The sequence below is a fragment of the Parasteatoda tepidariorum genome, chromosome 1 (assembly GCF_982258835.1).
Source record: "Parasteatoda tepidariorum strain Cologne lab strain chromosome 1, Ptep-v5.0, whole genome shotgun sequence".
Taxonomy (NCBI): domain Eukaryota; kingdom Metazoa; phylum Arthropoda; class Arachnida; order Araneae; family Theridiidae; genus Parasteatoda; species Parasteatoda tepidariorum.
In genome coordinates, this window is record NC_141755.1 from 124,942,135 (window position 1) to 124,965,199 (window position 23,065).

The 23,065-nt window shown below is 27.8% G+C and overlaps 1 protein-coding gene and 1 long non-coding RNA gene across 9 annotated transcripts in view; one reads left to right on the plus strand and one right to left on the minus strand.

The window, feature by feature from the left end:
- The window catches only part of LOC147816892 (uncharacterized), a 43,699-nt gene extending 33,611 nt beyond the window's left edge, over positions 1–10,088 (minus strand). For 4 of the 8 annotated variants that reach the window (XM_087152561.1, XM_087152551.1, XM_087152556.1 and 1 more), the window contains exons 1-3: positions 9,732–10,088; positions 5,373–5,488; positions 616–757 (exon numbers count right to left, since the gene is read on the minus strand). In XM_087152561.1, the coding sequence (XP_087008687.1) occupies positions 616–697 (82 nt within the window). In that variant the 5' untranslated portion in view covers positions 698–757; positions 5,373–5,488; positions 9,732–10,088. Of the gene's footprint in view, positions 1–615; positions 758–2,839; positions 3,138–5,372; positions 5,489–7,523; positions 7,555–8,548; positions 8,654–9,731 lie in introns of those variants that run through there. The other 4 variants (XM_087152559.1, XM_087152557.1, XM_087152558.1 and 1 more) reach the window with 4 other exon arrangements.
- A 66-nt stretch (positions 10,089–10,154) lies between these two features.
- On the plus strand, positions 10,155–13,435 carry LOC147816893 (uncharacterized). The gene is made up of 3 exons (XR_015429481.1): positions 10,155–10,530; positions 11,153–11,230; positions 12,766–13,435. It is a non-coding gene; the product is annotated as an uncharacterized LOC147816893 (long non-coding RNA).
- Positions 13,436–23,065: the final 9,630 nt, after the last annotated feature.

Sequence of the window (23,065 nt, forward strand, 5' to 3'; positions counted from 1 at the left end):
GAGGACAGAATCACGAGAATAGAACTCTTTAAAAAGGGGTTTCTTTTCACGATTAGGTTGTTATGTCGAAATGTTATCGAATAAAAAATTTAAGATTTAATAACTACGGAGAAATCTATACTAATAACTGCTCAAAAATTCTATAGAATTATTGCCCTAAAAAGCAAATACTCAAATGCCCGATTCAAATTTTCCATACAGTTTGAAATATATCGGAATATTTAAAATCCAACTGAAAATCAATATCAGTAACTGCCAATAATACAATCGAAACATTACATTGCGTTACGATACCATCGTCGTAAATTGAGCGAGTCAAAAAGTGATTAACTAAAAGTGACTAGCTTTAATTAAGGTTTTGAAAACCCTAAGACAACCTCGATTTAAGGTTTTTATATAGAAGGTTGTTTTCCAAGGTTTTGGATTAGGGTAATGTGCGTAGAATAGAGGAGATTGTCGCAGACCTCGTTTTAAGGTTCGAAGGTTTACTTGTAAACCTCATTACAAACCTTATTTTGCTATCTGGGTAGTATATTGATTTTATTGAATTTTTGTAACATAAATAATTCACTCTTTTAATATGTTATTTCAAAACAAAGCCATAATTCTGCTTACTTTTCCTCTTTCCTACCCTTTCAGGCACAGGAGAGGCTGTGGGTGTGGGTTTTAACTTGTGTTCTTGTTTTATAGATGCCATTAGCTTCTCATATACAGTAAGCTGTCTAGGAGGGGTAGGCGGTAGCTTCCTCTCAGACACCTAGTAAAAGATCAAAAAAATTTCATACCTCAAGCATTATAGTAAAACTAACTTTATATTACAAATTCACAAATAAATCTCAACATAAGAAAAACCTAAGACAGCTAATACAAAAAACATTTTTTTTATAAAAAAAAATATTGAGATTGCTATTATTTTCATAAGTTAAAAAAAAAGGATTCTTTTTACATAAAAATTTAACATGTATAAAAAATATTTTGCCATATTACAAACGGGACAGATCTCCTATTTGATATAATTATATGTTTCGAAAATAGTGAAATATGGACATATACAGTTACTATACAGCCCCTGTTCAAATTATTAGACGCACTGAATGATTCTAGTTGAAATCTTAATTATCAGGCGATACCACACAGCTTCATTATTATTACGTGCCTGAAACCAGTTTGCACTTATTTACGTTCGTGTATCAATTGGATAAATTAGACGATATATTAGTATATAAATATAGAATATTTATTATATCAGGTATTATATTAGTATATTATAATAATTAGACCAAATTATCAGATGCAATGTAGCTTTTTAATAATTATATGTTTTGCACTAGTTGCAATACTTTTATATTTACACATACAAATAATGGGTTTTAATTCAGAACATTTTTTATATACTTCTCATTTGTATTTATTTTAAATGCATTGCATTACAATGTTAACCAATTGATACACGAATGTAAACAAGCGCAAAAGTGTTTCAGCCACATAAAAACAATAAAGCTGTATAGTATCACCTGATAATTAAGATTTTACATAGAATCTTATAGTGCGTCTAATAATTTTGGCCATGGACTGTATACAGTAAAAAAAATTTTACATGTGTCTTCATTGATTGAAAAATTAAGACTTAGACTTAACTAAAACTTTAGATTTTTAATTCCTATTTTGTACTATTTTGACAAAAAAATATTTACAGTCATTTATTATTATCAATTATTAAAGTGCTGTTAAAAGTTGGTACAAAAATCAATAAAAAAAAAAGTACCTGAAAACTTATTTTCACCACTAACTGCAAAAAATTATGATTGCTACAATACATCTCAAAGCATTTTTTAGCTATACTTCCAAGCATGTTAAAAAAATTTTTTTGAATAATTATTACATTTCTCTATCAGTTAAATTAATCATCAAATTGACAAATTTCATCCTTAGGTGATTTTGCAAAAAAGTGCCATAAATCAAAAAGTGAATCTTCTATTAGAGTATCTAATGTTCAGTGAAAGTTTCTGACTAGGTGGGGCTATGACATAGCCATATTTTTTACCACTATATTTTAAGGGCATGGAAAGAATGCAGCAAAATATTGACCTAGGAGACAAGGACAGCGTCTGTATTGGCACTCTTTTCGAGCATATCAGTTGGAGGTCTTAATCTTTTCTTGCAAATCTTTTCTCAATGTTCAAAATGAATTTTATTTTTGGTATGTCACATTTCACAATAAAATTGGTCATATTCATAAATTTGATGAGTGACTGTTTATGAGGTTTCAATCTTATTACAGAAAAAAAATCTTTATAATGCAATAACAGGGTGCATAGCCAGATTTTTCAACAAAAATAAGCACCTTTTAAGCACTCAAAAAATATTTTCACTCCCCCCCCCCCAAAAAAAAATCATATTTAGGATCTGTGCAGTAATAAAATTGTTTTCCCCTATAGTTTAAAGTTCTTAATTTATAAACAAAAAATCAGTAAAATTTAGAAATATTTTCAAAACCTTTTACATAATCATGATAAAATAACTATTTTCTGATAAATACTGCAGAGAAAATTGTCTAAACCATGCATTTTTTGTAATTTAGAACAGCAGTCGACACAGCAAAGAAAAAATTTCTTTTTAAAAAATAGAAAATTAAGCACTTTTTACAAACCCTGAAAAAAAAAAGCACCTTTAAGGGGTTTAAAAAAGCGCTACGCACCCTGATTAAATAGAATTTTGAGTCACATAGATCAATTCATGTATTTTTAAGTTTAGTTAATGAGCATAAGCAAATTCGTTAAAATAATTTTTAGATGCAACCTACTTTAAAACAAAAAGACATGCACTCCAATTTTCTTACCTAGTATTCAAATAAAACTGATGTTAACCCAGACTTTTTGTTAGACTCGTAACCCAAAGGATACGTTTTTACATTCTTGAAACATCCGGGATTTCGGTATTTTCCAATAACAAGTAAGGGCAATTTCTCTGTCCTAGACGCATTTCCTCCTACTAGGACAGTCAAACGTTCCTTGCTCATTTTACCCCCGGAGCAGTTTTCATCCTTCAACATCACAGTCTTATTTGGAAAACATTTAAAAAATAAACTTCTTTAAACAGCTTTAGCTTCTACATGAAGAGTGCCAAAGACATTGTGTGTGTGTTTCAAAGGAAGGGGCAAGATATCAGGTCCTAGGTTTTGTTTCTTGCTTTAAAAGATCCCAAAACAATAGAGTTAAAGGGAGTAAAATTCGAGTAATAGAGAATAATTAATATGAAATTGAAGATAAAAGGGTCGAAACCTCATAAAAAAATCGAGTTATAGTAATATTCAAGTTACCGTACTTCGAGTTATAGCGAATTGACTGTATATATATATATATATATCGCACCCCGGCAAGAAAAGTAACGCAAGCCAAAAAACGGCATTTGAGAAAATGCCATTATCTAAACCTGAAATTATCATTATCTAAACCTCGCACAAAAAGGCAATAAAGAATTCGTACTTGCAGTTTTAACTTCATGATTAAAATTGTTTTAAATTTAAAAAGCTTTTATTACAGCAAAAATAGTAAGTTTTTTTTTTTTTTTTTTACCCAGTCACCAGGGGCAGACCCCTATTATCATCTTCAAATTTTATTATTACTACTAATTAACTAATCACATACATATAAACTATAAAAAACACATATTGAATTCCCAAATACAAATAGCATCCATTTTTAATCAAATACTGTTAAGTATGAATACTTGACAAGTAGTAACTATTCAACAAGTAGTTTAATACACAAAATAAAGTCAATTCCTACTTAGGTTAACAAAGAAAAATCTTACTTTAGTTACTTTTTATTAAATAATTTTTTCCCATATAAAACTAAAATTAATTCATTAAATTTAATTAATGAATTAATATCTGAAAAAACTCTATAAAAATATAAAATAGTGTCATTCACAAGTTCAAAAAAAATGTATTTTAAATTGAATGGAGGAATAAAAAGTATTTTATTAACGATTGAAAATTTGAACAAGTATATAAATATATATTTCTTGGTGAGGAGCTATTCAAATTATTGGTGTTTGCATGATAATCAATTACTATTTGTAGAAAAAATAAATAAAATGCCCATATTATACAATAGAATATATTTATTTCACACAATATATAAGAAAATATTGTTTATTCTTAGTTTATTTTTAATACAATTTATAAAAAGTATGATTCTCAAGCACCCCCTGGGTACTGCTCGGGTGTGCCATGTGTAAAGACGGTACTGTGATAGAGCTATTATAAGATTAGACCAAGTAGGCATTTGCTCATCTCTCCTACCCTTGGTAATGAAATTGAATTTTTGTTAAAAACCATAAATAAAGAAGTTTCCTTAAAATTAGTTTTGGTATTTCAACATGCAAATCTTGTTTTTAATTTACCACGTACATAAAATTTAAAAGAAAGCAGTGTTTACATTTTTAGGAGCCTTGGATTAAAACAAAAAGATCATAAAAATCAAAAATATAGAATGAGAAAATCTAGTTTTTTGATAAATCATTTGATGATTATTTAAACATGAAAAATTGACATGCTATTATTGATGCCAATGATTGTTAATTAATTTAGGTAATATATGCAGAGTGAAATAAAAGAAATTAACCATGTACCTACTAAAAGACAAAATTAATGAAGTAAAAGTATTCATACGTTTCGAGAAACTATAAAAAATTGACTTACTATTATTAACAACAATGATGCTTAATCACTGTTAATAATGTGTATTAGCTGAAATAAAAAAATAATTTATCAGCTAAATAGTATATTAATATTTTAATGAATTGGAATTTAAAGAAATCTTTTCTTCATCACTACTTATAAATATTTTAAACAGTAAATCAAAGATTAGAAAGAGAAATAGTCATGCTCCTAAGTCCTTATCAAGGTCTCATAAGAATTTTATTTGTTTTTAAAATTCCGGGTTTAGTTGGCTGCTATTGATAAATGTATTTTGCACACAACTCAAATGTTAAAAGGTTATGTAATAAATCCCAAATATACTAATATAGGTATCGAGTATTATATTGACATATTTTCCGATTATTAAAACCTCACCAACACTAAGCAGCTTTAATATCAATATTGTGGAAATAAGTCTTTCACTCACGGCCCCTCGAAAGGGTTATATACAAAATTTTGACTATCATCAGCTGGTAGCTAATAGTGTTTTTCGAATTCTTTTGCCAAGAAAAATGAAAAAAGTCACAATTTAAAAGGCAGAACTATAATTAACTTTAAGAGCACGGTAGACAACGTCAACAAAAATTCGTTACAAAGCTCAGTCCATAGCAGAGATTCATAACAAAAAGATTTAACAAATATTTTTCTGCATGACAATATGTGATACCTCAGTCTTGGGGATATAGAATTCAGGGCAATAGCTATTTCTTTGCGTTTCTCATAACTAGTAGATGGTAACTACCAGTGTACATTCAATGTTTGATAACACGGAGATACTTTAACCTGAAAAATAAATGCATTGATATTACCATTTTGGAAACATACATACAAGGTGTTAAAATCACTTTTAATACATAATTAAGGAATCATTGGCACATAATTAAGAAATCATTGGCATTTGAAAAAAAAATAGTAATAACATCTCATAAGGAGTCACAAAGTAATTTTCAAGGGAGGAAAAAAAAAAACAGTTTCGAACTCTCACCCACTACATAGCTGATATCAGAAAGAGCAAAGGAGGGATTGAAATTATAAAAACAGCTTATTTTTTCATTTAGATTGGAATGTGTTACGAACTGCCTTAAGTTTTAGCCCAAAAATAGTTGTAGATGATTTTAATTACTTGTTTGTCTTTACATCCTTTGAAAAATCCCTTCAAAATTTGATCTGAACTAAACCCCCCTCCCAAAAACAAATAAATAACACACAAGGTTGGATTTATATATAAGCAGAATAAGTTGCAGCTTAGAGCCCCAAATATCTTTTTTCTTTCTTTTTGCATTGCTCAGAGTTGCTCAAAATAAATTCAATAGCCAAGTAACATTAGCAAATACTATTAATTTTATCTTCAATAATCACGGATAAAAAAATGTTATTCTGATAATTAGTTTAGAGATTGCAAGTGATTTTAGTGACACTAGTTTTGAAATTTTTGAAACAATGACTAAAAAAGAATTTCATGAACAGATTAAGCATTGGTTTGATGAAGAAAATTGCTGTTGATGCAAAACAGTGACTTGGTAAGTGTTATAGAAACTCTTCACCTGAGAAATCAACTAATATTGAGTAATACACTGCATTTATACATGGTCACTTATGATGCTGAACGCTCTGGCAGTCGTTAAATCAGCATTGTTCTAGAAAATATAAAAAAAGTTTCACAAAATACTTTTTCTTAAAATTTTATTTTTGTATCCTGTAAAAAACGATAAATTCATATTTTTGTGCTGATTTTTTAATATATTTTTAAATTTTTCACAAATTATGTCTAAATTTACACAAAATAGGTACCTCTAAAAAAAAACTAGACAGACCCCTGATATTTTAAGCTAACATGACTAAATATGCGTGCTGCCCTTCATTGATCTACTTGCTGTGTGAGTGGCCCTTCACTCAAAAAGGTTGTGCACGCCTACATATAAAGCGTCAACATCGTAAAGGGAGCATATAAAATATTGGTTAAGACATGACTCTCAGGATGCAACAGACAGAACTCTCAGGATGCTCAGGATGCAACAGATGCGCCAACAGATTTATAGAGATAAAAATAAAACCGAAGATTAAACATATTGGTAAAACCCCACGAGATGCCACTGTGAGCCCAAGTAATAAGCAGAGATCTTACAGACCCGGAAGTGTCAACATACAAATTCATATTTGAAATTAAATAATTGTTTTTTGTTAAACAGATGTCATTGATGGGTTGATGTTCTGAACTCTTGAAAAACCACTGAACCCCGCGATACTAATGGATGAACCTACTGATTAATGAATTTGAACACACATATACATAGAGCAAATATTCCTTTTCTCCTTTATTCTTAGATGAAGGAGAAAATTAGCATAATACTAAGTATCAAATTACTTTGTAACTTTTTCTTAATGTAGATGTTTGACTAGTTCTAATTAGAAGCCTCGATTGTTTAAATATAATTCTTCTCGGGTTGAAATCCCCAGTTTTGTCTACCAATAGATAAAATAATATAAATTAAAAGCCTTGATTGTTTAATTAAAAGCTTTGATAGTTTAATTAAAAGCCTTGACAGTTCTAAGTAAAAGCCTAAATTGTTTAAATATAATTCTATTTTGGTTTGAAATTATCTGTTTTGTCGACCAATAGATAAAATAATACAAATGTGAATATTAATAGGTAGATAAAGAAGCTGAAATTTTATATCTTAAATAGAACTCCTGATTATAATATAAAGAGACCCAGAAGGATGGAAGTCCTAAAGATCCACAATTTCCAAAGTATAGCAGAATCACTGATCTTATATATTTAGTAAACTGAATGATATGAAAGGGAAAAGTAACTCACCTTTTACATAAAATTCAAATACCATTTTTTGCTGAAAGTATGCATAAAAAATTAAGTAACAAAATATGAAGAGAAGAAAATAAAAAAGATTAAGCACATAGCCGAGCTTAAAAAAATTTATTATTAATCCAGTACTTAGATCATAATTTTAATTACAAATTGTCAGGATTAGAATTAATCATGGAATACAGGTATAAAGAATTATGATAAGCAATAATTATGATCAGAGTAAACATTATTTTATTCTCTGTGGCAGAATTTTTTGGGCATTCTGCGACAAACCTCTCTAGCGCTAATATCTTTCAGCAAGATACTTTTAATAATAACTAATGCATATGTTATTAATGACATTTAAAGTAACAGGAATGTTGTATTCACAAAGAAAAACCTATTAGGGTATAATAAAATTGTACTGTCCCATAGCGTGGGGGTTTAGGAAATAACACTCTTATATTTAACAAGCACTATTTATTAATTTTTTACAACATTTAGAATACAGAAGATGCGTTTTAACGCAACACTAACAGGTGAGGAAAACTAAACTGAAACTTTTAGAGGGAAAGTCCCAATTCGATTGCGTAGGCGTGATAGTATGTAAACATAGCCTCGAACGGCTAAATTCACGACAAAACTTTTATGTATTTTTTTAAAAATTAATATGTAATATTTTTTATATTCTAATATCTCGGCAATATTGTCCCATTTTGTAAAAGAAATAACACATAATTATTTCTTTTTTGGCATTTTGTAAATCATCATCACATAAAAAAATAATTAAAAATCATAAAATCAGTAAAAGAAAAGAAAACCAAAATTAAAAAATCACAAATATTCTTCCCCTCTGAAAGGGAAAAAAAAATCTTTCAAAAATTTCTGCAGAAAGAAAATTTTTTGTTTCAACGTTCTTTATTTTTCATTTTTCTCAAATAAGAATCGAAAAATTACGAACAATTCTTTCCCCTCCGATGTGCGAAAAAGGCATCTTTTAAGTATAATTTTAAAGAAAGAGAACCAAAATTTTTTACTTTCTAAAGAAAAATTCTTCCTGCAAGAACTCTGTAACGTTTCTGTGACAATGTCACTGTGATTCTGCCACAATTCTTTTCTAACAGAAATAGTGTATTTTAAAACTAGAAAAGAATAGTACTATAAGTTTGGCAAATAGAAAAACAGTGCAATGTCCTTAGAAATACCATTTATGTGTAATATTAACTGGATAATTTACCCAAATGCTATAGATATTTCTAGGATAAAAAAAATTTTTTGAAGTTTTAACCACATTTTTAGTATCTATAATTGAAAAATGCTGTTAAAAGTTTCTTGCATTCCACCACTAGATGGTCCCTGCAGCTGATGGGCAAAGCTTTTTGGAACAGGTAATGATACATCTTTGTTTTTCTCATTCAGTGTTTTCACTACAGCGCGAGAATCTCGCATTTTTTTTTCTTTTCTTGCATTAAAAAATTATTACCGCGAGAAATGAACGCATGCTATAAATCAAATTTGAAAATTCGCGAATTTCTCGCATTTTGGAAAAAGCTTCGAATTACGCCATTTAGAATAAAATCCTTTTTCTTCCTGGATCTTTCATTATTTCCAGCATCTGCCCCGTTATCTAGCTTCCCTATTTACCAGTATTGTTCAGAACCTTTTCGAACAACAGAACACAACCACGGGATCCCTTTCATAACACATTTCTCTGCAACTACGTGATTATAATATGCGTAATATACGTAAGGTTTCTTCATGTAAGATATTCAAATTTTTTATGTGCTAATGTTAGATGGACAAATACCTTGTAAAGGCAAAATCTTCTATGATGATGCACCAAAAATATTCAATGCTTTAAAAAAAAGAAGACGTTAAAAAAGTATTATAATTAGAAATGATTTTTATTTTCGAGAATTTTTGTGTTTTTTTAGTTTTTAGAAATCTCACTTAACTTTTTGAAACCCCACGCTGTTTTTGAGAAAGGGTGAGAAATTCTCACCCATTTTTTTTCTATGATGAAAACACTGTCATTGTTAAAAATTAAGAAATAAAACATTATTAATTGTAAAAATTTTGTTTAAAAATAGATATATATTGTAGTTAACAAAAGTAAAAGCTAGTTTGATGTACATATCTATATTACAATAAATAAAAAAGGGGGGGGGAAAGCTGGAGAGTTCGAAACTTGTATAAAAGGATTTAGAAATGAGTACTAACTTTTTATCTTTATTATCAATCAACTTGGAAAGCATAGAGCGACGTTTATTCTTTCTGCCAGCAAGTATCTGTCCATAACCAGCATACGTCCTTAATTGATTTGGGCGAATATCAAACTCGTCAAAACTAACTTATATAAAAAAATCACAAAACAGATCAGTTTAGTTATTATAGTTTATGTATTATGAAAGTATTACGAACTGTGTGTTGAGTATAGTAAAGTGCGGCGTGTTCTCTGCTTTCGCTTATAGCACTGCGTTTCAATAGGTAAGGCTTAATTTAGCCTATCAAGATTTATTTGAACAGCAATATTTTGAAACTAGAGACCCTCCAAAACCCAGCCATCATGGCCTGTAACCCCACTGGCTGTGATCGAAAAAAAATATAACATTAAATTATAGCTTACATAGTACTATAGTTAAAATCTCTGCAATGCGTTAAAAAGCCATAAGCTCATAATTTTGCAGCATAAAGCTCAAAAATTGTTATAGCTCTTGCATAAAATAAACAAATACAAATGACTGCTGTGGAAGCCGTAATAAAGTCTTTATACTTTACTATGGCTTTTAAGCCGTAATTATATAATTGAACTCACAAGCATGCAGAGAATAAGTGAAACAAAATAAATAATAATTTTGGTTAAGACAGCTTTTATGGCAAAAGCGAAATCTTAAAACTGCATTGATTATAATAACTCCACTTTATTATGGACTTCACAAAAGCGGAAAATACGAAGATTTGTTTAGTGCGGAAAAGATAATTTTGAACATGGGTTGAAGAATTTTCGCCGACAAATGTTGTAAGATTAAACATTCTGCAACTCGTCTGCTTTTTATTTGAAATTAAAACTATTCATTTCTTTTTGTATGTCTATGTTATAAGTAGATTTATATCACAGCAAATCTTGGATTCCTGTCTATTCTTGATCTTGCCTATTTTAGAATTTTTGAGCTTTATTCTTGTGAAAAATATAATCTTGTGGTTTATTTTATGTTTACTAATTTTTGATCCAAATAGTTATAGGAGTTATATAAAATTTCTAAGAAGTATATTGCAATATCAAATTAATTTTAATATCAATAGTAGTTGAAACTATTGTTACAGCTTTATTTTACTCTATTTGTTTGTTTCTAACAGTTCAACCTTTTACCAATCCTTTGTTCTATTAGCTATTTTTCAAAGTAGTAAAATTTCCTTGTTTTTTTTCTTTTCTTTTACCCTGATATATTATTTCAAATTTTAATAAATTTTTTTTCTTTTGTTTAAAAAGATTTTCCAGCAATTGCTCATATTATTCCTCAGTGTTGTGGTTTCTCACTATCCCTTTATTTGCATAAAAATCAATATCAGTTAATTTGGTTATTGTATTGTGGTAAAAAATAATTAAATTTGATGTTTGATGAACTATTTTTTTCTTCCAGAGGAGCTTGCAATTCATAAAAAAAAAAGTTTCTGAAGAACAAGTGTGGATTCAGAATGCAAGTAATAAACATAATAAAGTAAGTGTTTTCTTCCTTGTTGAGTAGATTTCCGTGTTGTAATCTGTGACAGAATAATTTTCAAGTCTTGGGAACTTCCAGCAGTGGCCCGCGACAAACTTATAAAAACATCACAAAAAGGGATCAACTCGTAAAGTATAACTCGTAGCAATCCCTGGACAAACATCCACATGTTTTTTGTTTTGTTTTTTAAATTGCTAGTTTCAAATCTATTTGTCACCTTGTCAATTGTAGTTGGCGCGACAGATCATGATACGGAAATATCCACCTCTTGTTTGTATTGAAAAGGCTTTTCCTTTCATTCAAATGCAGTAAAGCAAATTTTAAGTTGTGATATTTTTAATTAAATTTATGATGGGAGGAAAAGGGTAAGATCTGATAGTGAGGTTAGATCTGTAGCTCGATTGTATTGAAATTAGTTTCGTTTTCTAATGAACAAACTATGAACACTTTATTAGGCAAGAAGAAGAACCTACCATTTTTTTGAGTTGTTGTTGATTAATTCAAGTCATCTTGGTTAAATAAGTTTGTTTTATTTTGGGCTTACATTATTTAGAAACTATTGAAAAATTTTATGTATTCAAATATATTTTCTGGTTTTTCATTCTCCAAAATTATCTTTAAGTTTTAAGTGTACTCAGTCATGCACATTAAATTATAAATAAACATTTCTCAGAGGCATAAGCAAGCAATTGCATTTTCATCTGTTGCTACAAGAAAAAAAATAGAAATTCAAACTTTCACAAGTTAAAATAGTTTTCTCAAAAAGATAAAAGAATCTACCATTACTAAGGATTTCATAATTAATGTTATGAAAATTCTAGAATTTTTTTCTTAGCTTTATCAAAAGCTTTCTTTTTATAATATTCATTTAATTTTTTGCATCAAAAATGGTGATAAATCAAATTAACCAGAAAGTGAAGGTCCTATCAATAGGTTGTTGCTTAAGAAATAAGTTACATGTTTTTTTTAAAAAAAATTTCTTCACTTTATTGTTATTATTTTATTTGGTAAAGGATTTATACTTATTGCGGTGAGACTTCTTTATTTCAATTATTTAATTATCAAACAATGACATTTAAAAGACAGGGAACTGGGAGCTTTTTTTAAAATTAAATTTCTGTATTAGTTTTTTTTTTAATGTTTTTTAATGCCTCGGCCTTTTGTAGGGACTTTTTTTATTGTAAGGAAATAAATTTTTTTATGGATTGCTGTCTTTTTTTTCAAGATGCTTCTTAATGATCTGGTGTACTTTTTAAAAACTTAATTTAGAGAATGATGAAGTTAGTTTAACTCATTTTCTGGTTTATGTAAAGTGATCAAATATTGTTAAAAGCAAATAAGTGTTAGAATTTTTAGTAAGTTAATTTCCCATTCAAAATAGTTCCTTAAATATAAATTATTATTATAATTATTTTTTTTTAAATTGCATTTTTTTTCTAATAATAAACATTAGTAACTTAATGTTAAATGCTTTAAAATAAATCTTTTCTTTTTCTTTCACCCTTTGAGTCACTTTTTTTCCTTCTTTTTAGAACACAATTCTACAAAATGTAATGCATTGAAACAAGGAGCACCACAAAGAACAGGGATAATTGTTCGTGGACACAAGAACAAGCATTTTTATTTCACCTTCAAGTTTGACTGTTTTAAACTTTACTTATCAATGAGATTATAATAATTTAAAAATTTAAAGTGACCTCCCTTTTTTCCTGAAGTTGCTTTGTAGTCCATGGGGACTCAATACAGCATTAAAAGATTATCATTAGTGTCCACTGGAATGATATGGAAGTTTCTAAAAGTTTAACAGAAGATTAAAGGAAAAAGTATGAATAAAATAATGTAAAGAATTCACCTATGGCTGGTGGGCCAAAAGTGGCTTATAGCATTCTCAATTTAGCTCCTGAACTGTCTTAAATAAAAAATACTAAGAAAATAAGCATACCAGAAAAAATATTTTTCCAGCTGTATTCTACATCATTTACTGATATAATTTGTAATTTTTCTCTAATAATTGGATTGCAACAATTTTGTTTTCAAAGTCTTGTTTATTATGATAGATATGATTTCAAAAATTGAAAAACAAATAAAAAAAGTTATAGGTGAGACCATCACATTTGTCTCATACTGATTAGTAACAATTTTCAATTTTTTTAAATTAATAGTTTGAAGTAAATGAAAATTTTAATTTCCTGTTTTTTTCTTTTTTTTCCAACTTTTTGCCCTCCTATGAATTTGTTATAATTGTTTTTTTTTTTTTATCTACTATTCAAAAATGGTTTTTCATTCATGGTACTACTTGAAAATTACTTTTTTGGCATAAATTATTTTTAAGATTTTTTTTATTTTTATAAATGTTATCGATGGCCACTTGTAACACGCAGTTAAATAAAACAGTTATTGAGTAAACTTTTTTATATTGTTCTTACTCAAAAAAATATCAAGTTTAATACTTTAAAAACACATCTTTGATCTCTTAATTAATTTGTATTAAAAAACAAGTTCAATAATAAGTTTTGAGTAAATAATAAGTTTTAAGTAAGTTTAATTGTAAGAATATATTTTTATAGGAATCTCATAGCTTTTAATTTTGACATGCAAGTTTTTTCCATCATTCATACATTTTTTGTTTGTTTATTTTTTTTAAATATAAAAATATTTTTGAACATTATTCTAGTTGATTCAATAAAAGCTTATGTAAAAAATGTTTGCTTGGAAAATATTGAATTCCTCATTAAATCATGTTCATAGTTTAAGAATATGTTTCAGATAAATATTATTGTGCATTATTAATTTTATTTATCTATTTTTTCTTTCAAGTGTATCAAATACTTTTTAATTTTTTTTTCTCCATCAGGAGTTCCCAAATGGGAATAAGAGATCCGACCCTTATTCATTGCATTCTAAGGTATGTTTGTTTTTCATGCATTTGTTTTTACTTTATATTGAAAAATTCATGAAAAAATATTTTTCTTTCAAATTTGATTTAGTTCTTCGAACAACTTCATAATATCATACTTTGAATATACTTTTATAAGTGGATAAATGAATGAATCCGCCTTATAAGCAGGTGTGATGCATGGGTGTGGCAGAAGTCGAATTCTTGGCCGTAGATGGCCCGCTGAAAAACAACAATTTCTAAACAATTAAGTTTTCCTTGCAGAAATATGTTGTAATAAATATATATTTTAGGAAAATCTGCTTTATCTCAAAACTATTATTACTTTTTACAACAGGGTCCACACATAATCAGTTTGTAGCAAAATAATAAATATCTCTTATTAATTTTCAGACTTAATCTGGAACAGAAGCAACTTTGCAACTACTTCTAAATTATGTTGACAGGCTAACTACTTATGAGATAGCATTAGTTTTCTTTTATTTCTACATTTATTCTTAAACTTTTTTCTCATAATGTTTTGTCTCTTAATTTATGTATTTCTAAAGAAGTAATGAGTTTCATAAATTTTTAAGTGTCATTTAATGTTTGATTAAAATAAAATTTTATTGTTTTCATTTAGCATTTTTTTCTCTCTGTGGTTTAAAGGCAATTAAACACGTGTTTACATTACTCAACAAATTATTTCTACTTTTGTATACTAATATTTATGCTCATGTTATAATATGTTATCATGTCTAGAGCCTAATGCGAGAATAATCAATGTCAATATTTTAAAATTAAGTAAACTAAGGATTTAAAATTCTTAAAAAAATCTTTTAACGAGCACTACGAAGTTGAATGATATAACTTTTCTTGTCTGACTTTTAAATTTGAATTGTTTTTATGTTCTTATCAATGAAATTTAGCCCTTTTCTACTGAAAGACATTACACTTTGTCAAAATTTAATATTGATATATACTTTTGGGTGTAATTGTTAATTCAGTGTTATTGTTAGTTATATGACTGCTATGAAAATATCGTAAGAAGTAATTAAAAAGAATTTGTACTCTTTACTAGCCAATCTCTTGTGAGATTTAGCTATATTTACAGTAGCTGAATTATGTACATATATTCCTTTTGAGAATCATGGAATCAAGTTAACTTTTTTTTATTTACTGCAGAAATGTAAATGACTAAAAAAGTTTAACCAAATTTTGCATTAAATATTCCTCTATTTTTTGTTTTACTGGTCTCTTTCATTTTGAGACTCTAAGCATCAATATTTCAATCAAAGCCATACATATTTTTTCCTGCTTTACTTTGATAAATACTGTACAAACAATTTATTTCTTGAGAGAGTTTAAGAAAAGGCAAAATTAACTCTCTGAAATAAAATAAAGCTCAAGTACGGAGCACAAAAAGTACTCATCTTGAATATCTTATGATTATACAAAGATACCATATTTCATAGAGAAAGGTTTAATCTGGGTATGTAACCTTTTGGTGTTTGTAATTTAAAATATTTTCAGCACTTATTGTTTAGAATATCTAAAGTATGCCCCTCAAGATAGCCACAGTGGCTCAGGGGATAGAGCGCTCACCTCCCAATGAGGTGAACCGGATTTGAATCCCGGTAATGACTGGTCAATGCAAATTCTGCACCCGGCTCACACCGACCACAGTGCTGATGTAAAATATCCTCAGTGATAGATTGATCATGGGTTATAGTCCCTTTACTGTCAGGCTAACAGTGGGAGATTTTGTGGTTTTTCTCTTCATGTAATGCAAATTCGGGTTAATTCCATCAAAAAAAGTCCTCCAGGCAAATTTCTCCTATTACTTGATCCAGGAGTTCCCTTGTCTTCTGGATTGGGATCAAAATTACACGGCTACGGAGTTGAACATTGGTAATTGTAAACCCAAAATTGGGTCCGCTGTTCAACGCGGTTATAATGCAAGATAAAATATTCACTATGTTCTCAATCGATGTCATCTCTCATTCAAATTTTTTCATGAATCAAAATTTCACAACTATTAAGCCAATAACATTTAATCTATGGTTAAGAGTTAGGGCTTACTTCTAAATTAACGATTGCCACAGGGTGGCTAAATATTACAAATAGTGATTAAAAACTTGTTTGCCAGTAGCCACCTTTTATTAAAAATGTGAAACATGTGCACTTTATTATTGGTTTTGTTTTTTTAAATAAATATGGAATTAATATGAATATTTCATAACACTTAGGAAATTATTTTATTTCACACTTGTTTTTTAAAACTTTTATTCATTTTATAATTGTAATATTTACCATATTTTGAGAGATGCTTTAAAAGAAATGCCTGATATTATTATTTATTGACAATTTTTAACCATTTAAAATGTTCTATTTTTGAAAAAGTTTCTACTGTTCAAAATGCTGCAACTGGCTGTTGCCAAAGTTTCCTAATTTTGCCCTAGACCATCTAACAACTCCTGAATATTTTATGCGCATGGGCCTCAAGAATTAAAAATTATATTGCCCTGCATATCCTAGGTTTGATAAAATTTTAATTTTGAAAAAAATTTTCACTTAGGTAGAAAATATATGTCTAGGAATGTAAATATTTTAGACTAGATAGTTCAATAAGAATACCATAAACCTAGGATTTACCTGACCGAGGAATACTACCTAGGATTCAATCAGGATACAATAAAATATCAATTAAGGGTGCTTCAAATTTTTAGCTAAAATTTGCAAGATGCTGCTGTGGGGATGTTTATTATATTTTAATTAATGAATGTGAACATCGTCAAACTTTTAACTTTGTTTAAGTTTTTTTTTCTCTAGATAATCCTAGGTGGTGTTGTTGCAGCACAACAGCATTTTGAGCCCAAGTAATTCCGATCCCAATGTGGCCTGGAAGCGACCATTCAGTTTTCTTTTTACTCTAATTGGGAAGCGGTGGCAACACCTTTCACTTATATGGGAGCAGAAGAGAATACTCAGTTATATGGGAATACTCAGTTATTTTCCTGAGACCACTTCACTTTCCCAGTCTCTGTTACCTCTTTACAAGTAAGTTCCTATTGTGGATCCCTCATAAATTTATAGATTAAATGTTTGTTAATAGTGTGGTATGTAGGGTGTGCAATATAAAGAAGCAAGTACCTTAATAACATTTGATCTAAAGGTTTGCTCTAAGGGGCTATCTTAATCAAATCATTAAGATAATCTCTACAAGGCTATGTAATTAAGATAGCATCTTAGTAAATAAAGATCCAATCATTAAGTCAAAAAATATTGAAGTGTTTGCTTTCTTAATATTGTTACTTTAGGAATGAAGCTGCAAATATTGGTCTAAGTTCTTTAAAAAAAAGTAAAAATTACAAGTAAATTGCAATTTACGTTAAGTTGTTGCAATTTACATTTCCGAAAGTATTTTTATTTTTATGAGATAAAATGCTGTTTATTTAAAAAAAATGATGACAGATACTTACAGGCAATTTTCAATGTTTTAACTTTTAGCATTTTAGTTTTCTTTGCACATGGACATGATTTGGCTTCTAAAATTTCCCCCTTACTATAAATTACTTCCTTTAATTTTTTATTGTAGTTTATGTTTTTTCTTGTTTCATCATTTTGCCTTGTAAGTTTTCACCATTTACATGTTGTATTGTTGTCCTAAACTACATTTGTGTGTACTGAAAATTTTCAGAAAATATATTAATTCTTATGTAATGTAATTTTTGAAATCCATACAATTTTGTAACCATTTTAACGAAAACAATGTAAAAAAATTATGTTAAGTTATATTATTCAGAAGATGTAGAAGTAATCATAGTAAAACATTGTTTGCACACATTTTTAAGAATTACTATAAAATAACATAAATTGATTATATGAGAGGACCTCATAGGTTAAAAAGTGATTAATCCATTTTGCTCAAGTAATGTTCTGCAATTTCTAAACAATTAAGTTTTCCTTGCAGAAATATGTTGTAATAAATATATATTTTAGGAAAATCTGCTTTATCTCTAAACTATTATTACTTTTTACAACAGGGTCCACACATAATCAGTTTGTAGCAAAATAATAAATATCTCTTATTAATTTTCAGACTTAATCTGGAACAAAAGCAACTTTGCAACTACTTCTAAATTATGTTGACAGGCTAACTACTTATGAGATAGCATTAGTTTTCTTTTATTTCTACATTTATTCTTAAACTTTTTTCTCATAATATTCTTAAACTTTGTTCTCATAATTTTTATTTTTATGAGATAAAATGCTGTTTATTTAAAAAAAAATGATGACAGATACTTACAGGCAATTTTCAATGTTTTAACTTTTAGCATTTTAGTTTTCTTTGCACATGGACATGATTTGGCTTCTAAAATTTCCCCCTTACTATAAATTACTTCCTTTAATTTTTTATTGTAGTTTATGCTTTTTCTTGTTTCATCATTTTGCCTTGTAAGTTTTCACCATTTATATGTTGTATTGTTGTCCTAAACTACATTTGTGTGTACTGAAAATTTTCAGAAAATATATTAATTCTTATGTAATGTAAAGCTATGTAAATTTTTTCCTATTAATTATTAAGCACAAAAACGTGAGTCCCTATTCTAAAATATTAAATTTTCATATGACAATATAGGAAAGGATTGACAACAATGGCTTTTTTTTCATTTATTTATTTATCATTATATTATCATTATCTTATAATTTATCTTTGTGTTTCTTAACATAATTTATGGTTTGTTTTTTAAGAAGAGAAGTTTTTACATATGCCTTTTTAATAAAAATCAATTGATTAAGAAAATTGTTCTTTTTATTAACCCTTTTTACAATCATCAAAGGAAATTACTATAATCATTTTATATATTCATTTAATGATACACATTGATGTTTGTTTAATTGAAAACAATTAAACATAGTTCAAATTGAATATTTTAATAATTTGATTTAAATCTGCTCCTTTTGCAATGTTTTACTATTTTATGACATGGGCCAACTGGATGAAACCTTTCACGTAGTCTTTATGTATAGGTTCAAAAAATAAAGTTTGTGAAAACTGGGTGAAACTATCAAAATCTTAGGGTGGAATCTGAGATTTAATCGATAATAGAAATTAAACATAAAATATTTTTAGCAGGATCATTTCTTGTTTTGATTAGCTCAACATGTTGAAGGTTTGAGTATAGGCTTCTTCTATGCAAATATTATACTTTTAATTAGTAGAAACATCAGTATTCGGAGTATCAGGCAAAAGTATAACAGACAGTAGCACTTAACTAGATCTAGTATGTATTTGGAACATTTACCAACTATGTGATTATCAATATTCACCGGTGAAAGTCAGCAGTCACCGATTTCGGTAATTCACAGTAGCATATTTATATATGTATATATATAAACAATTGATGCCAAGATGAAAAAACAATTACATTGACAAAAACAGAATGAAAAGCAAAGTATATTGATATCATTACCTTCTGATATTATAACTATATCAATCATTAATACTATATTAATTAAAAAGATCTGGTTTGCAAATGTTAGTGTACATCATCATTGGTAATACTAGTCGCACAGACAACGAAAACTTTGAATATTTCTTGAATATTACAAGCTTAGAAACTGCCATGTTCAGCTTTTCAGTTATGCTTTTGAGCCTTGGTGCAATCATTTTTTACTTTATTGGCTTTATAGGCGATAGTACTAACATAACTTATGTTATTTAAACTGTGTACTCCAATTTGGTTCTTGATCACTTTGATTACTCGCTAATTTAATCTAGATCCTTAATTATACTTAGTTTCACTTGAATGATTTTACAAGAATTATCTCTCTTTTCTTTTTAAGTATAACAATGTGTAAGATTTCCTTTATCTTTAAAAAAGGGTCAAAAATGCTTGAAACTAAAATTACCTATTTATTCTTTAATTTCTGAAACTAATACTTGTTTTAAGTAACTTAATTTTGATTAAAAAAAATTATTCAGAAATATTTCCATTTTTTAGTATGAAGACGTAGGATGTAAAACAAAACGGAGAATTTCAACTGAAATTCTACCACCTTTTCATAACACAATGAACGCAATATTCCAAGACCTTTTCATAAGATTGTTTCTGAATCTTTTCTTTCTGCCTAATCTAGGCATAGAAAACTTGTGCTCAACTCTCTCTTATACCGATTTTTTACTATGCATTTTTATCATTTACATTTTTATCATTCAATTTTCAACATAGATTTAGACAATAGTAATTATAAAAACTAGTTAGATTCTTGATAAATTTGAGAACTAAATGATTTTCTTTTTACCCTTTAACTTGTCATTTTTTTTCTCTAAGTTCTAAGTTTGTAATTCTGTGATAAAATTTCTCCCAATATTACAGAATTAGAACATGTTTTGTATACTACATAATTAATGTGAAATACACATTACCTGCTACAAATATTTTTAGTAATTCATATAAATATTTATAAGATCAGTTCCACTAACTGGAAAGTGTTGTTAAGAATATTATTTGTTTTAGTGTTTTAAATAGATGTTTTTAATTTTTCATATTAAAAAGATTTTTAACTTGCCTTAACTGATGCTAATTTGTTTTACTTAAGAATAATTCACTACTTTATTTTATCTAACTGTAAAATTTATGTAATACATTCAATAAATTATTTATTAAGTTGGTGTGAAGTTATATTTTTTAAATATGTGTTTTTACTATGTTGATTAAAAGTTAATAAATATAGCTTTTATCCGTAAAAAAACTTTCAATGTATCTTTATTAATTATTTCTTAATATACTTAAGTATGGGTCTCAGGAACTTAAGGCACTTTAGTAATCTTTCTCTTTTTAATTTTTCTTTCTTTTAATTTTTGTAATAAACAGCAAAACTGGTTTGATTACAGGAGGAATCTCAAAGGAGTTGTAAGATGATTGTTATAAATAAACCTGCAAATTTCAACCTCAAATTAGACCTGTTGTGGTGTTTATAACTCACACCTTCCTTTGTGTAGTTTCTCAGATTTGATAGCATTTTTTATTCATTTAAATATCAATTTGCAACCCCAGTCTGTGTTGTATACATATTTTAATTTCACTTTGATAAGAATTCTAAAAGTACATGTCAATTAGGCCTTATGAACACTGAATGGACGTGTGAAATATTAAAAAAAAAGAAATAATAATATCTCTGTAGTACTTAAATTCATTCAACTAAAAATTAGTTCTTTAGGAAAAATTAGTTAGCTGTAGGAAACAGCTAGTTAGGCAGTTTTGGTATAAATAAAATCAATCATAGCATCTAACTAGAAAAAAAAAAGTTTTAATGTGTGTTCAGCAATTTTTCAGTTAAAATATATTCTTCAGTCAGGCTACCAACCTTTATGTTTTTGAAATATATTTTATTGAGTGTTAGACAGTTAAAAATAGAAAGTTTCAGAATCTTGGTTAATTTTGCCAACATTGCTTAATATTGCATGTCTTGCCATAAAAAATTAGAACAAAATGGCTTTTCATATTAACTTTGGAATTATTCATATGTAGTGGAGTTAAAAATAATTTTAAATTAAATTTCCATGAACAAAGAATCTTACATTAAAACATAAAGTTTGCTACCACTGTAAGAAATTTTTCCAAAACTGTGGAAAGTTGGCTACCCTGCTTTAATTATGCATCATTTTGCTTTTTTTTTGCAAAAGAAATAGGGTTTTTTAAAATTATATATCAATTAAAAATGTACTTTTAATCCTATTTATTAGAAACTGCATGGAGAAATTGTTTTGTTGCTGTTTATTTTTGTGAAATATTTTCATGCATGACTTAATTAACCTGTTTTTATTGCAAAGATGTGGGAGTACCAATTACAACTAAATTAGCCCTCAGCTACAATGTCTTAGAGTATTGGCTTAAATTTTTATGAATTTTAATGTGAACCACTTACATATGCATGTCTGCATGATGCTCAATGTTTTATTTATTTTTTTGAAAAATGATTTCCTCATTTTGCAGCTGCGATATTTAAATGACATAATCATATTTAACTGACTTAATTGAATCATAAAAACTGAGTGAGCTGTATTTTTCATGTTAGGTAGCAATATTTAAATAGTTATATAGTTATTCTATAAAAAAATTAAATTGATAACTTTTTTTTTTTTTTTGCTTGTGTAAGAAATATTCAAAGTTTTCGTTGTCTGTGCGACTAGTATTACCAATGATGATGTACACTAACATTTGCAAACCAGATCTTTTTAATTAATATATTAATGATTGATATAGTTATAATATCAGAAGGTAATGATATCAATATACTTTGCTTTTCATTCTGTTTTTGTCAATGTAATTGTTTTTTCATCTTGGCATCAATTGTTTATATATATACATATATAAATATGCTACTGTGAATTACCGAAATCGGTGACTGCTGACTTTCACCGGTGAATATTGATAATCACATAGTTGGTAAATGTTCCAAATACATACTAGATCTAGTTAAGTGCTACTGTCTGTTATACTTTTGCCTAATACTCCGAATACTGGTGTTTCTACTAATCGTTCCTTAGCAGACATTATAATATTAAATAAATATAATAATATCAAAGAATAAATTAATATCAAATTGGATATAGAAAAATATTTCAGACATTCTCCAAAGTGACTATGTGATTGTTGATATCCACAGATAAAAGTCGACATTCTCTCGATTTCGGTCATTCACTGTATCATATGTATAGTTTTGCTTTTCTTCTTGCTTTTGTCCCTTTCCCTCTCTTCTTGTAAATATTCTGCCTACTTACAGGTTTTTCTTCAATATTTTTCCAATGATTTTATGATCATTCATTTCTATTTATTCTTCTGCATAAGAAAAATGTATTTAACAAGAGTCCTGCAACCGAAACATGTCACTCCCACAATACTTAATAACTATTATTAAAATATTGAATTATTTTTTTGTGTGTCAGT